Source organism: Macrobrachium rosenbergii, chromosome 54 (genome assembly GCF_040412425.1).
Source record: "Macrobrachium rosenbergii isolate ZJJX-2024 chromosome 54, ASM4041242v1, whole genome shotgun sequence".
Lineage (NCBI taxonomy): Eukaryota > Metazoa > Arthropoda > Malacostraca > Decapoda > Palaemonidae > Macrobrachium > Macrobrachium rosenbergii.
Window position 1 is genome coordinate 23730103 of NC_089794.1, and position 17225 is coordinate 23747327.

At 36.4% G+C, this 17225-nt stretch overlaps 1 protein-coding gene across 2 annotated transcripts in view; it reads left to right on the forward strand.

Moving 5' to 3' along the window:
* Nucleotides 1-1662: 1662 nt before the first annotated feature.
* Nucleotides 1663-17225, forward strand: part of LOC136834885 (uncharacterized) — a 29863-nt gene continuing 14300 nt past the window's right edge. The window contains exons 1-6 of one of the 2 annotated variants that reach the window (XM_067097703.1): nucleotides 1663-1874; nucleotides 2510-2725; nucleotides 4415-4502; nucleotides 5483-5539; nucleotides 7627-7767; nucleotides 9429-9522. In XM_067097703.1, the coding sequence (XP_066953804.1) occupies nucleotides 2703-2725; nucleotides 4415-4502; nucleotides 5483-5539; nucleotides 7627-7767; nucleotides 9429-9458 (339 nt within the window). In that variant the 5' untranslated portion in view covers nucleotides 1663-1874; nucleotides 2510-2702 and the 3' untranslated portion in view covers nucleotides 9459-9522. The remainder of the gene's footprint in view (nucleotides 1875-2509; nucleotides 2726-4414; nucleotides 4503-5482; nucleotides 5540-7626; nucleotides 7768-9428; nucleotides 9523-17225) is intronic. The other variant, XR_010851909.1, reaches the window with a different exon arrangement.

A 17225-nucleotide genomic window follows, 5' to 3' on the forward strand; every position in this document is an offset into this window, starting at 1 on the left:
TCTACATGGGTGGAGACAGGTATAACGTGGGTGCCTCCGCTCAGTGGCATTCGCTTACCTTCGTCTCTGGCGCGGATTCAGGTATGTTTGTGAAGGAGGCTCTTGAAGGTATGGGAGCCATAACACTTGTCATTTGAAATTCCTCTTCAAACACAGTTATTCGTAACATTTTGTGCAGGAAGTAACGCTGGTTAGGGAAGAATAACTGAATGAGGATGTCAGTCATTTTCCATACATGCTTAGAGAGAGAGAGAGAGAGAGAGAGAGAGAGAGAGAGAGAGAGAGAGAGAGAAAATGACATTTGTCATTTTAAATCCTTGGTAAATACAGTTATTCGTAACATTTTGTGCAGCAAGTAACGCGGTTAGGGAAGAATAACTGAATGAGGATGTCAGTCATTTTCCATACATGCTTAGGGAGAGAGAGAGAGAGAGAGAGAGAAGAGAGAAAGAGTCATTTTTTAAGATCCTTGGAAAATACAGTTATTAGTAAATTTTGTGCAGGAAGTTACACAATTAGAGAAGAATAACTGAATAAGGATGTCAGTCATTTTCCATACATGCATAAAGAGAGAGAGAGAGAGAGAGAGAGAGAGAGAGAGAGAGAGAGAGAGAGAGAGAGAGAGAATAACACTTGTCATTTAAAGTATACATGGAAAATACTGTTATTTGTAGCATTTATGCAGGAAGTCTCTTGGATAGAGAGAATAACTGAATAACGATCTAAATCATTTTCCATATACACTTAGAGAGAGAGAGAGAGAGAGAGAGAGAGAGAGAGAGAGAGAAACTCAAGCTGGAATTATCCCAGCACGAGCTCTTGCTCGTAGAAAATCCCGTAAAAGTCATTCTTACGATATGAAAGTGACAAAACGGCTATGAATAAAAATGAGTCGTATTAATGATGTGAAAGTGAAAACACGACCAAGTGAAATAACAAAGGACTGAAACAGCCCTTAACCCCTTAGGAACGCTTTAGTCTGAACTAAAGAGATGTAGTAGCGAGCTGTAGATAGCTTTTAAGGAAAACGGGAAAAAATTTGACTTGGGAGAAAAATCAGAAAATTGAAAAACCCTGCGGAGTTGTCACTTATTCGAGAAATATACGATAGTGAAAAGCTTCTATCTATCTTTCAGTGGTAAGGGATCGATGGAGAAAAGGGTAAGCGTTTTAGTAGAATTAACAGGTTTTTTTTTTTTTACCTCAACTACGTATATCTCGCGAGGAGAGCTGTGTGCTCTCACTATATTCAATGGCTGTTGACATGTGTTTGCCCCTGTAGAAGGTAAGTATATGATTGTATATGATTGTGTTTTAGTTATATATCCCATTTAAGTAAGGTTATAAAGCCTGAAAATGTAAAGTAAAATAAACAGGCCAACTGTCAGTTAAACTGATGACGACTGGTGAGGTGCTGTTAACCAGTCATCGAAGTTATTAGTCAGCTAAACGCAGAATCAAACACTTCACGTTAAAAAGCATCAATAAATCTTTTAAAGTCTCCCCTTAAACAAAGAAACAAGGACGCCGTTTTCTTTCGCGTAACTCGTCCAGAAGTTTAGATAAAGGTGACTCCGTGATCCTTGACGGTCACACGACGTCGAAAAGTTTAGATAAGACTCCATGATCCTTGGTGTGGACACGTCAATAACGGTGGATTTCTTCGCAGCCAGATATGTTTAGCTGCTCGGTTCTCGCTTCGAGACGAGAGAAGTAATAAAGTGTTTTTGTGTTCGTTAAGGATTGAACCGTGCGTGCGGTTGCTACCGGAGGAAAGGAGGTAGTTCTATACCGGCTGAACTTACGGTTGGAATTTGGTGGTGTGAAGGATAGTCTTACGTGAAGTTCAGGCGATTCTCCAACGTTCTGCAAAGGTTAAGTTTCCCGTGTTTATTATTTTGTATCAGTTTTTAAGTGTTTCGTGACTTCAGTTAATAGTTTATTTTTCCTAATAGTAATAATTCATAGGTTTGGTTACTTAATGTAATGGCTTGTTCTAATAGGCTTATGTTTTGCGTGTTTCTTGAACTAGGCTTTATAAAATGTACATGAAAATTGTAACCTAATTACTGATATTTTGAATATCTTATTTCTTGCTCAACATTGTGCTGTACTGTCGATTATAATTGACTATCATAAACTTACCGCTACTTTTGTGTATTTTTTAGTTTAGTAATAATTTTTTGTAGTCTTTAACACTCGTACAGCATTACTCTCACGTTCATTTTAATTACTTCTGTATTAAAAAATTTAATGTCTTCAGTTTCTGGAGATCTGTGATGGACCAGAAAGGTTAAATTTTAAGGTTAATCAGTTTTATGTTCGCTGAATTTAGGAAGTCTGTTGAAATCTTACGCGACTTGTGTAAAGCCTTCCTTTTTGAGACCAACCTTTTTTCAAAGTTTTTTTTATATCTTCCTTGACTCTTGGATAAAGATATGAGTGGGTTAAAATTTAATTTTAGACAAAGCCATGTAGTGTTATACTGATGATTTGAAACTACTTCCAGATTGTGGAGTTCTAGCCTACTTTATGGAGCAAACTGCGCTTATGAGAAGCCAATAGGCCGAAGCCAATAGGCCGAAGCCAATAGGCCGAAGCCAAGGCCAAGCCAATAGGCCGAAGCCAATAGGCCGAAGCCAATAGGCCGAAGCCAATAGGCCGAAGCCTCATCTATACAAAAGTGGACACTTTCCCTTCCCATGTTTGGATTAATTAAAACCAGGTGAGTTAACCAATCAAACCACTTTTTCTTTACCTCCACCCCTGCAGGGGCGGTGCCCCTGTAGGGGTGGAGGCCCCTCCTATACCCTGCCCATGGGTCGTATGACCTATGGGCAGGTGTATGGGAGGTTAACTAATCAACTTTTCCTTTCAGGTTAATAAGTGTATTAGTCTGTTTTTAGGAGTTAGAAGTTTTAAAGAACAAGTAATGTAACTGTTCATATCCAACGCTATATTAATTAGTCATATGTACCAGTTTTAGTTGATATCTTTTAACGTAACTATTAGTTCTGCAATTGAAAGTTTGGTAATAGTGAAGTTAGCTTAACGTAAGCTCCTAAATATTTTGAAATTAAAACTTTGCATTCTAAGTTCTGTAATAAGTGCTGAATTAGGATAAAATAAGATTCTAGGCATTTCCTGAGATTAAAGTTATCACTTAAATTACCGTTGTTGCTCGTAAGCTTTTAAGATATTAACTGTTTAAGTTCAACAATAACCTAGTTTAATTATGCCTCTGTTCTCCCCAATTCTAAATGACTAACTTCTGAAAATGGTTTCAGATAACAAAAAAATTAGCGTAAGTCTTTGGTAATGCTTTGCTTTAAACATTTAATTTCAAATTGAGTTTGACTCTTGCTTTTAAAAATGCTTTGATATTCAGATAAAAAAAAATAACTTAAATCTTTGATAATGCTTTGCTTTAAAAGTTTCATTTAAAATTAAATTTGACTCTTTTGGCCTTTAGACAGAACCTAGAGCTTTTAATTTTTTGAACATTTATTTAACGTAAAGTATAGCTTCCAATTGTTTCTTGTTCAAAGTAAAATTCAATTATCAGTTTAATGTTTAGAATAGCTTCAAGTGGTATTCATGTCAACAATACAACGAGCAGGCAAGTGTTACTTTCACGGCTTTCATACAATCGTCAAACCTTTAAGGATGTTTACACGATTTCTGGTGTGTTAAAGTTGAATGAATATTTGTGTCCAAGAAATTAACACCAGATATAATATGCCCTGACTTAACAGCCCTGGTAAATGAACATTATCATATTAATAAGCCTACATATTAATAATTTTCAAAGACTTTATTCCAGTAACGTTCAAGTTAACAAATCAGTGTCAAAGAAACTAATACCAGATTGTTATGCCCAACTTAACAGCTCCGGTAAAGTGACATTTTATGATTTTAGCTTGTAAAAATTAAATTTTCCAGTAATATTTAAGTTTCAGTATGTTTAAGGTACTAATGCCGGATTATATTAGGCCCTGACCTAACAGCCCCGATAAATAGACCTTATTTTAGTAAGCTGTAAAAATATTAAGTTTTTATTCCAGTAATGATAAAGTTAAAGCATTCTTTAAGAAACTAATGCCTGATTTTATGCAGACTTAAAAATCCCTGTCAAATTGACCTTTTAGTAATTTTTCCCAGGAGCTGACCTTTTTAAACTGTCGTTCCTTCGGTCACTTCCGTTAACAATTTTGGGCACCTCTTGGTCCTATGCGTTACTAATTTTTTTTTGTGCTGTGGTCAGAGGCTGTGAGTGGTTTGGTTTGTGTATGAAAAAGTTGGATCGATTCGAAAGGCTTTGGCTCATTAATTTTAATAAATTTTTTTTTGCATTTTCAAGCTATGTTTTTTTTTACTGTAAAGAACATTTATGTCCTGTTTTTCTTTTTTACAGGGCGTTTACAGGAAGAGAGCTGCTTAAGATATTGCGAAGAAGTACTTATTCAAGAACTACTGCCTTCGTTGCTTTTACTATAAACGAGGTGAGAAAGGAGTGTCTGGCTTTGATGATACACTTCAATTTATACCGTACTGAAAAGTGTCTGGCCTTTAATGATATACTTCAATTTATACCATACTGAGAAATGTCTGGCGTTGATATGCTTCACTTAATACTATGTTGTCCTGCATTACGGTTCTAAGGTGTAATTAATTGGCACTACTACAATAAATAGTATTAAATGATGCACATGTATATATGAATGTTCCAGCCATAACCAATGATAGCAATTGCAAACTGGTGTTTCCTTGCTATAAATTCATAACAATATCAAAAGGGCCTTTTAAGCTGTTTGTTTTCAGTAGTTTTAAAATTCCCAGGGATTTGAAATACCGAGTTTCTTAAGAGTCGAACCGTTTTGTACAATCACTTGGTAATACTATTTAAGGAAATGTTTGTGTTTTACTCTTATCAATACCTGAAACTGTCATGGTTTTTTCTAACTTGAGAGAACCCTGTAAATATATATAAATAAGTTTGAGTCAGGACCTTACACCTTACAGACCTTACAGTTCGTTCGGGTTGCCCCAGCCCCTCAGTTTGACAAGGAGTTTGGTAAGGGACTTAAAATTTAGAAAATTTCGTCTTGGAAAGGAAAGTGTGAACAATTCGCGAAACAAAACCCAATAACTATCTGCCCTTTATAGCTTGTTTAAATGAAACTGGTATTGATGGTACGTGCCGCAGGGAAGAACAAATGCTGTACTTATTCAGACCTCAAACATAAATTTTGAAGAAAAACTCTTGCATTACTTCTGATAGTTATTGAATATTTAGAGCTGAATACTTTGGCTTGAGTAGTTCATATTTTGGCAGAAAAATATATGGCAGAAATTCGTTAGAAAATAGATCATGTTTGTAGTTAAACATACCTTTATTGCTAAATACCAAAATATAAAAACCTTTATTGCTGAATATCAAAAGGTCGAAAAATGGCAATTGAGTAATCCTTATCCTTAATAGGTAACACAAAGAAAAGTCTTCACTGTGTTCGTTGGAAGGAACGAACAAGCGTTTAAGGTAATTACCATTTAGAGCCGAAGGGTAGTTTTTGTTTGAAACGAACGCTGAAAAGTAAGTGACATATGGCTTATGCTTGTATAGTGAGATGATGGCTATTCACGCAAGTTACCAGTTGGAGACTTAACACTTTACGGTAAATTAATATTGAATAGCAAATAGTTTGGAGTTTGATTTTAACTGGAATTCGTAATGGGAATAAGCCTTACTTACAATTACTTTACGGGTTTGTAAGTCCGATACAACACTTCACTCGTAGAATGTTTATACCTTCAATTGAAAATTTCTCTCTCTCTCTCTCTCTCTCTCTCTCTCTCTCTCTCTCTCTCTCTCTCTCTCTCTCTCTCTCTCTCTCTCTCCGTGTGTCAGTGGGTGTGTTAAACGTATTGAACCCCCTCGGTATCAGAACAATTGCCCCCTGGATAATCGTCCCTTTTAGAGAAAAATCAGAAGAAACTACTATGGGAGATTAATACTACTAAAACTAATAAACTTTTATCTGTTATCCTTTAAGAATTACTCGGTAAAACAATGTTAAAAACTTCTTTAAGAATTATTCGTGAATGTTGTAAACTATATGCTTAAAATTGTAAGTTTGTAAGTTGTCAAAATATTAAGAAGCAAAATTAACGTACTAAAATTATTTGTGGGCTATATATATCTGTCCAACACACGGCGGTTCCCGAAGTCTTGTACGATGTTTGCCATTCTGACACTAGAAGCTAGATAAAGTTTCCGTGTAGGCGGTGCTGGATGTCCTAACTGCAGCCATTTGATTGATGGTGACACTGGTTAGTGCTTGCTCCCTCTTCACAACGCTTAAAGAAATTTCCATATCTTTGGATGGAAGGAAGTAATGTTAGCTTGCATGTGGTTCTGCCATCCTTCCAATAAGTTGTTGTACGAGGTAAATTCCAATTACACGATTATAGACATTAAACATGCTAGCAGGGAAACTTGGAGCTCGCCTGGAATGACGGCGTTTTCTGCCATTGTATGTAAATTCGAAGTAGTCCATGATAGGATCAGCTTCAGGTGGCAAAGTCTCTTGCAGTGTCTCAAATGCTTCACACCGTAGGGGGGTAGGGCCATCAGTACACCTCATGTGGTGCACTGTAGGCATTACTAAAGGTTCTTTGCAGCGTGCCTTAGGCTCCTAGCTGCTACAACCCCTTTGGTTCCTTTTACTGCACCTCCTTTCATATCCTTTCTTCCATCTTACTTTCCTACCTCTCCTAACAACTGATTCACAGTGCAACTGATTTCAGGATTTCCTCCAGCTACACCTTTCAAACCTTTCTATTTCCAATTTCCCCTGCAGCGATGAATGACCTCATAGGTCCCAGTGCTTGGCCTCTGGCCTAAATTCTATATCCAATTCTATATTCAATTCAAGATTGAATTCTGACTAGATATTGGCGTGTTCATACTTACCGTCTTAGCAATTTTTTCATAACCATCTGTTTAAACAGAAGTAATTGTGTAATTAGTTATAACTTCGAGGATTGTTTATTTATAGAGGAAAGTGCCTGTAACTATTTCCTAAACAACTGAATTCAGACTAGCCGTTGGCTTGTATTGACTATCTTCACTGTTTTTTTTTTTTTCTTAACCAGGCAGTCAGTGGTTATGTAATCGGTAACAATTTCTACGAGAATTGTTTATTTGTGGATGAAACTGCCTGTAACGAGAGAGAGAGAGAGAGAGAGAGAGAGAGAGAGAGAGAGAATCTGCTGGTTACTTTTTTACCAGATATGTATGTAACTGTAATATAACTGTAATAGCACACTGCTCTCTTAATTTCTCACACACACACAGAGAGAGAGAGAGAGAGAACTAATTTCAAAATAATTCTAATTCATTCAAAAAAACAAGAAAGTAGGGGGAGAGAGATAGCGAGGGAATCGATGTCAAAGCTATCTTAATTCATAAAAAAAATAACAGGAAAATAGGTAGAGAGAGAGAGAGAGAGTGTGTGTAGACGCCAGAACAATTCCAATTCATTAAAAAAAAACATCAAAAAAAAAACAAACAGAAGTAGCACCTCTCCTATGTCCTTTTATCAACCCGAAAATTCTCGATTTCAGGGGAATCTGCTGACGAAAGGGACACCAGCAGGAAAAGGAACGCAGATGAGAATTCCCGAGAATTCCCCAGATTCCAGAGGTGGGCGCTGGAAACACTCCTCCAGCGTCGCGGACAAAAGGGTCAGAGAGATGTTGACAAAGGTAAAAGAAAAAACTTTCCGAATTCACTTGCAAATTGGTTTGTTTTCTTTCCTGGGTTCGAAGAAGTGCAGCCTCGTTCTGGTTAGCTCTCTCTCTCTCTCTCTCTCTCTCTCTCTCTCTCTCTCTCTCTCTCTCTCTCTCTCTCTCTCTCTCTCTCTCCGGTTATACTGACTGAAATCTGCTAATGCTTTAAATACACTGTCATTGTTCTGCAAATTTATCATTGACGTGTCATAATTCAATTGCATATCTCCAACTCACACAAGGCTGTGGTATATATGTATATATGTGTACATGTGTGTATATATGTATGTATATATATATATATATATATATATATATATATATATATATATATATATATATATATATATATATATATATATATATATATATATATATATATATATATATTATATATGATGTAGTACATATATATGTGTATATATAATATATAAATATATGTATATTTATATATATATATATATATATATATATATACATACACATATCTATTTATTGCAGCAGCGTCGTGTCCTAATTTAATATTCTGCAATGATCGACACTGACGCGTGCAAACATGATAAAAATCACCAGTCTTAATTTCCCTGTAATTAATTTCCGTCTGATCATCACAGCGCTTTACGTAATTTGAAATGTTATTGCTTGAAAGCAGCTCTGAATATATACCTGCATGGATGTGTAATTCTGGTCTGAAGGGATAAATAAATAAATAAACAGGTTTCCGTCGAAGGTTGAGCGGGGGCGCGTTCTTTTCGAAACTAGGAAGCGTTATATTTCTCCTGAAGCAAAATGAATTCATTATTGTCCAGCTATTTTCATTTTGTGCGAAATTTGGAACTTTATTCTGTTTCGCTAGCTGCTTTTATAATAAAAATAATTTTGTGCCAGGCTTTGATTTTGAAACTAGAATGAGGTATATATTTTGCCTGAAGCGAAATGAATTCATTATTGTGAAGCTATTTTCATTTATTGAAATTTTGGATTTTATTCTGTTTTATTATAAGCTTCTTGTATAATAAAATGAGTTTGCGGCAGGCTTTGATTTTGAAACTAGAAAGAGTTATATGTATATGTATTTCGCCAGAAGCAAAATGCATTCATTATTGTCCAGCCACTTTCATTTATGCGGAAGTTGAGATTTTATTCTGTTTCAAAGCTGCTTTATAATAAATGTAAGTTTGTGCCAGGCTTTGATTTTGAATCTAGGAAGAGTTATATATATTTCGCCTGAGGCAAAATGAATTCATTATTGTCCATCTATTTTCATTTATTGAAATTTGGAGTTGTACTCTGTTCTACGAGTTGCTCTTATAATAAAAATAAGTCTGTTCAAGGCTTTGATTCTGGAACTAGAAAGAGTTATAAATTATGTATAGTTTGCTTGAAGCAAGAATTCAGTATCGTCAAGTCATTTTCACTTATGCGAACTTTGGGATTTTATTCGATGTTACGGAGGGTCGCCTTTGTAACAAAAATAAGCTCAAAGTTATGTTTATTTGTGTTAAAACTGATGAATCTTCACTTTCATTTCAGGTATAGGAATTCCATTTATTAAAAATTTTGGATTATATTCTATTTTACAGGCTATTTGCAATGTTTGTTTTAGCTAAACTAAAAATGTTATATTTGCATTTCAGGTTTTCGGGGTCACTCTGAAGCCACTTTGAGAAAATTTTGATGGAGAGAATTTTCGACTGACCCCACGTAGTCAGGCAAGCCTGAACGTGACAGGTTAGTTCACAATAATTAGGTTTTCTTAGCATTAGAATTAGACGGGGTCTGGGAACAACTGGGAATTAAGGAATTCCAGAATTCAATAAACTGTACAAGGGATTTTCAGTTTCGAAGTTCAGAAATTACATGCCATTTGGTCCGCCTGATAATCTAAATTGTATAGTGATTTAGTCAGAGCAAAGTTATATTAATGTACGTGGTCAAACACACTACATTAATATATTTTTTACCATTAAATGTTCACAGTTATTTCTTGCACAGTTGGATGTTACAGGAGAAACTGGATTGCCAAGCCTTTGTAATAATAAGTGCAATGTCCTTCAGTATATGTATGTGTATATATATATATATATATGTATATATACTGTATATATATATATATATATATATATATATATATATATATATATATATATAATGTTATATAAGAATATCAGAAACGTTTATAAACATTCTCCATATACATATATATATATATATATATATATATATATATATATATATATATATATATATATATATATATATATATATATATATATATATATATATATATATATATATATATATATATATATATATATATATGTGTGTGTGTGTGTGTGTGTGTGTGTGTGTATGTACGTCTATATGATGAGTGTTTATAAAAGATTTTCATATTTTTATATAACATTTTTCTCTCAATTCCGTTTTTTTTTTTTTTTTTTTTTCTAACTACCTCAGGTATTGCCCATTCACTCATGACTCATATAGTTTTGGGCCATCAAAATGTATTTTACATAAAAATGTTTGTCGTGACAGTTATCTGTATTGTTTTAATATACAAAACATTTTATTTATACTTAATCTTTTCTCTTTTACATCAAAATGTTTGTTGAAACACTTATATATTTATCAGTATATACAAAAAATGAACTTATATTTCCCAATTTACATCAAAATGTTTGCGGTAACAGTTACCTGTTGGTATTTTTTAATAATTACAACAAATTTATTTATACACAAAATCTCTACAGCCGCCCGCCGCAGCTCTTTGAGATAAAAAAAAATCGGTATGTTTGTTGTACAAAAATTCCTTTGTCGCCAAATTCCTTGTTGATTGTTCACTACAGGATGTTGGTATGAAAGCGTCGGTGTGGGAATGATACTCGTTCGCAACTTGAACGAGAAGTAATATCAAGATAATGAAAATACCATTCTCCTCTTTTCTGGGGAGGGAGAGTGCAGAATAGGTATTTCGAGTGTCAATTTTGCCTTGACTTCAAAAGGAAACCCAATTTTTAGTTTTCTGTTAAAGAAAACTATTGTTCCATTTTGGCTGTCCGTCCGCACTTTATTCTGTCCGCACTTTTTCTGTCCGCCCTCAGATATTAAAAACTACTGAGGCTAGAGGGCTGCAAAGTGGTATGTTGATCATCCACCTTCCAGTCATCAAACATACCAAACTGCAGCCCTTTAGCCTCAGCATTATATATCATCGATTCAGGTATTTTCTGTTGTTGACAGAAAGCTTAAAAAATTACCTCGTTATTAAAAAGACTTACTCAATTTTCTCTCTATTTACTAACATGAATGCCTTATTACCCAATTAGATTATGACAGACTATATACAACAAGAGGTGAAAAATAATTCCTTTTTAATCTAATAAAAAAAAATGCTTTTCATAATTTTAATACATTTTAGAGATGAAGGGCAAAGCTTGCTATAAGTATTCGTGTCCATTACGAAATTACTTAAGTGTAAAGTTCCCTTTGATCCCAGAATGTGATTTGTAGGTGTTTTTCCTTACTTTATAATGCATGTGAGGGAGGAAAAAATTTTGGGAATTTAATATCCTAAGCATAATTCCCCTTTGATGGAGAATTTTTTACATAAACAGATTTTTCCTTTGATAGGTTATATCTCTTAGACGTGAGTCAGAGAGAGAGAGAGAGAGAGAGAGAAAGTGGCATAACAGTGCCCATTTCATTAAACCAATCGAACTTATAAGTTACATTTTACATTACTTGAATGAGAGAGAGAGAGAGAGAGAGAGAGAGAGAGAGAGAGAGAGAGAGAGAGAGAATGATATCTATACATATATATTTGTGTGTATATATATATATATATATATATATATATATATATATATATATATATATATATATATATATAGTATATATATATATATATATATATATATATATATATATATATTATTAATATCTATGGCTTAATCTGTACCAAGACGCTGAAGTCACCACCGATACTCTTATTGCAAGAACTTTTCTGTCCTCCAATCGACATTGGCTTGTTGAGGGCAATGCCCAGTGCCTGCGAAGGGGAAAACAACTGTAAGCCTCCGAGGGAACGAGAGCCAGAGCCCAGTGATGCAATATGTGGGAACCCTGAGCGAGATGGGCCCTGCTGCTGCGCCTTTGATCAGACGGAAAGGTCGGCAGCCACCATGTGGTACAGGAGGCACTGGTGAGACTCAAGCACCTAATTTTGAGGATGCTTCATTATTGGCTGCTGTCCTTATTGGCTCAACAAAGGTGAGGCTGTGAAGTACAGGCCCCACAGGGGGTGGGACCCTGTGGGGCATGCGCCCCACAGCTGCACTTTGGCTAAGCTGCAACCCCTTCCATTCCTCTTACTTTACCTCCGTTCATATTCTTTTCTTTCCATCTTACTTTCCACCCCCTTGGAAACTGTTTCATAGTGCAAGTGCAAAAGATTTCTGCCTGTTACACCTTTGAAATTTTTTTACTCTCTACTTGAAATTCAAGCTTCCAAAGAATATTATAGCATTCATTTGAAAGAAGTAACAGAAGGTAATGGAAAATGCAGAAAGAGGAGATCCCTTATTGAAAAAAATAAAAGATAAATTAACAAATTCATAAATAGATAAAAGTACAAGTAAATTATTAAAATACAAGAGAATTGTATGTTGTCTATAAATTACTCATAGGTAATATTAATTCTGTATTTTACCCCCGGACAAAAATTATGGTAAAAATGAACATTATTTGTTTTAGATAGATGACTGCCAGCTCACAATTGATTCCTATTTGATAAAACCTGAATATAATTGAAAATGGATTACTTTTGGATGTCAGGATTACAGATGTGCGAGTGATATGAATGTAATGAATTACGTTTTTAAATTACTTTTGAATTTGGTAGACAGGACAGAACACGGCTGCGTGTGAGTTAAAGGGTTCTGTCATTGGTAATGGAATTAAAGGTGCCTGAAATATGAAGCATCTCTCTCTCTCTCTCTCTCTCTCTCTCTCTCTCTCTCTCTCTCTCTCTCTCTCTCTCTCCTATGAAAGTACTTATTACAAATACGTAGTTTTAACTGCTGAAATCCTTAGCGGTCATATTGGACTCTCTCTCTCTCTCTCTCTCTCTCTCTCTCTCTCTCTCTCTCTCTCTCTCTCTCTCTCTTATTGTATTGCCGTTCATGGATTTTGGGTAACAAGTAACTGACTGGATAATAGCCTCTCTCTCTCTCTCTCTCTCTCTCTCTCTCTCTCTCTCTCTCTCTCTCTCTCTCTCTCTCTCTCTCTCTCTCACTGTGCATTTACTGTTGTTGACCACCTGAGAGAGAGAGAGAGAGAATATGCATAATCCAGCCAAGAGCCATCGTTTGATTAGTAAGACCTCAAAGGACACACCCAATAGAGTCCAACATCTCGCGCCACCTCGATTTCAAACTCCGACTAATCCCGGAAATTGATCAACGATGCAATGGCTCTTCGACGCCTCCCGGTCCGGAGGCGGAGCATTTCCGGAGGAGCCTCTCGAGTAATTAGCCGAAGTTGATTTGCAGGTGTTGACTCGCGCTCCGGTCGTCACTTTGAAGGGGAACGCAGGGGACAGGAATCGTGAATGGGTTTCGGGGGTGGGGAGCTGTTTGGAATGGCGTAGCTACAAAATTGCTTTATTGTCCATTCCAGTAGCATAATACAGTAATACCAAGTTAATGGACCTCAACTTAGAGGACTTCTGTACAGTAACACCTCAACTTATGGACCTCAACTTAGAGGACTTCTTTTCAGTAACACTTCAACTTAATGGACCTCAACATATAGGACTTCTGTACAGTAACACTTCAACTTAATGGACCTCAACTTATAGGACTTCTTTTCAGTAACACTTCAACTTAATGGACCTCAACTTATAGGACTTCTGTACAGTAACTCTTCAACTTAATGGACCTCAACTTATAGGACTTCTTTTCAGTAACACTTCAACTTAATAGACCTCAACTTATAGGACTTCTGTACAGTAACTCTTCAACTTAATGGACCTCAACTTATAGGACTTCTAAACAGTAACACTTTAACTTAATGGACCTCAACTTATAGGACTTCTATACAGTAACACTTCAACTTAATGGACCTCATCTTATAGGACTTCTATACAGTAACACTTCAACTTAATGGACCTCAACTTAGCGGACTTCTGTACAGTAACACTTCAACTAAATGGACCTCAACTTAGCGGACTTCTGCACCGTTACACTTCAACTAAATGGACCTCAACTTAGCGGACTTCTGTACAGTAACACTTCAACTAAATGAACCTCAACTTAGCGGACCTCTGCACCGTTACACTTCAACTAAATGGACCTCAACTTAGCGGACTTCTGCACCGTTACACTTCAACTAAATGGACCTCAACTTAGCGGACTTCTGCACAGTAAAACCTCGACTTATTCAACTTCGATTTCATACGCATCATAAAAAGTGGCAGAATAATACTGAATACGCTTTGAACGAAATGAGTGATATTCGTAGGATCCGGTTTTCTTCTTAAACCAAATTTTTGTGGAATGTTCCAGCCTTTATTTCCACGCTCCCGAGGCCTCAAAACTTTCTTCATAAATTCATTTTGAACCTTCGAGTTCTCTTAGATACTCGTTATCCCCAGACCCTTGTACTGGGAAGAGAGAGAGAGAGAGAGAGAGAGAGAAGAAAGAAGAAGAAGAAGAAATTGGTCTTTTATTCCTAGATTGAGAATTTGCTGCTTATATTTTCTTCAAATACCTTTGGTTTTTGGTATCTTTGATGAGTAGATACCACCATTCTCTCTCTCTCTCTCTCTCTCTCTCTCTCTCTCTCTCTCTCTCTCTCTCTCTTTTATGAAAAATTGGTGCATGATGAAACACAACTGCATTAACAAGATTCCTCAGAAATCATCAAAGTTAATGATCGCTTATTTTTCATGCGATATAATGTGATATATTTTTTTAATCTGTTATATCGACGACTTTTCATTTTTAACGAGACACCAGAGCGGTGCCGAAACAACTTGCCTGTCTGTTGGGATTTCGCAGGCTCCTAGGATATTCTGTCCCAAAGTCCTTCGTTTTATAGACAGTGACCTGAGAAAAGGTCGGCCGACTGTCAGGAGGCAAGCACTAAAGTCACGTAGGAAGGAAGAGGCAAGATTATCAGAAATGCATTCTTCTGTTTTCTTTTATTCTCTGTATTATTTGGGGGACGTGTCTTTCTTTATCCGTTTATATAGACACGTCGGCAACTTGTCACATACATATCACAGACAGGTTGAAAACAAGTCGATGACCTTATGTTATTCCTCAAAGAAGTCACAAACTCACGTCAGCAACTTGTCACTTACATGTCACAGACAGGTTGAAAAAAAGTATACCTTAGTTTTACCAGACCACTGAGCTAATTAACAGCTCTCCTAGGGCTGGCCCGAAGGATTAGACTTATTTTACGTGGCTAAGAACCAATTGGTTACTTAGCAACGGGACCTACAGCTTATTGTGGAATCCGAACGACATTATAGCGAGAAATGAATTTCTATCACCAGAAATAAATTCCTCTAACTCTTCATCAGCCGGCCGGGGAATTGAACTCCGGCCCATCGAGTGACAGTCCGCAGCTCTACCGACTCACCCAACGAAGAGTCTACAGACAGGTTGAAAACAAGTTGGTGACCTTATGTTATCCCTAAAAGAAGTTACAAACTCATGTCAGCAACTTGTCACATACATATCACAGACAGGTTGAAAACAAGTCAATGACCTCATGTTATTCCTAAAAGAAGTTACAAACTCACGTCAGCAACTTGTCACATACATACCACAAACAGGTTGAAAACAAGTCGATGCCCTTGTGTTATTCCTAAAAGAAGTTACATATACACATCAGCAACCTATCACATATATCAGACAGGTTGAAAACAAGTTGACGACTTGTTGGTAGTCTTAACTGGCATACGAAAATAAAAGAGGCAAATACTCCGTTTGAAATGGGTGGAAGGCACATTGGCCAGAAAGCTTTGTTCTCCACTTACCGTCATTGACTTGTCTCCAACCTGTTTGTGATATGTATGCAATAAGTTGCAGACGTGTGTTTATAACTTTTACTGCAGTGTGGACGCACCTTAATAAGTAAATGATAATTGTCACAAAAGCATCGAAGGCACATAGGCCAGAAAGGATTTGTTCTCCACTCACAGTCGTTGACATGTTTCCAATCTGTTGGTGATATGTATTTAATAAGTTGCAGGCGTATTTTTATGACGTGTTTCGCGGCAGTGTGGACGCACCTTAATAAGTAAACGAAAATGATCACAAAAGCATTGCAGGTACATGGGCTGGAAGGCTTTTCTCCACTCACAGTCGTTGACTTGTTTCCAACCTGTTGGTGACATGTATGTGATAAGTTGCAGACATGTGTTTATGATATTATGGCATCTTTCTGTAGTGTAGACAGACCTTAATATGTAAACGAAAATTGTCATCATAGCATTGAAACTACATAGGCCATTGTTCTCCACATGGTCCTTAACATGTTTCCAACCTGTTTGTAATATGTATGTGATAAGTTGAAGATGTGTGTTTATGACATTATGACACATTCTACTGTTGTCAATAAAGCTTATTACAAAACACCGATCAGGAATTTGTTCCTTGCGGAAGAAACGTCCCCGAAGAAAAGAAAAATAAAAACGAAATCCCATTGGGTCCTCCATCCTGGGGCTGCCAATATCCAGGTCATATTGGGCAAGGAAGGGAGAAGCGATTGTATACGTCGAGTGCGGGAGATTTCTTCCCACCGAAATGTGCGTGTGTGTGCTTGTGTGTCTGTGTGTGTGTGTGTGTGTCTTCTATCTTTCCGCAAGGCTGTTGCTTTGGGGGGTGGAGAGGAGGGGAGGGGAGGAAGCCATGTTGAAGAAAAAAATGTCGTTGCAGATTGTCTTTCAATCTTCCATCTTCTGTGCTCCCCGATTTTGCGGTAAGACTCAAACGCTTAGAAGTGTTATTTGTCTAAAAATGTCCACTTAACCCGTCAAATATCACAAAGATTCCTATGGTCGACGTAATTATAAAGTGCGGACAGGAATATTGATGCGCAAAATGTTATTTTCCTTCGTCCGCAATGAATCGTAACATCAGATTTTATTGGAAATCGTAGATTAACTTGTGGATTGCGTTTGGAAAAGCTATTATCATCGGTCTGGGCGTAACTGAGACTGACATTGGTTGTTGTACATTATCGCTACAGTAGATTGTATTTATTTTGGTTCGTGTAATACAACTCTCGTTCAGTTAACAAGTACTGGAGACGTTTCAACGGAATTCGAGAGGTAAGACACGCGAAAAGCCAGTAGCAACAATGATTCAGAGCCTTCTCTCTCTCTCTCTCTCTCTCTCTCTCTCTCTCTCTCTCTCTCTCTC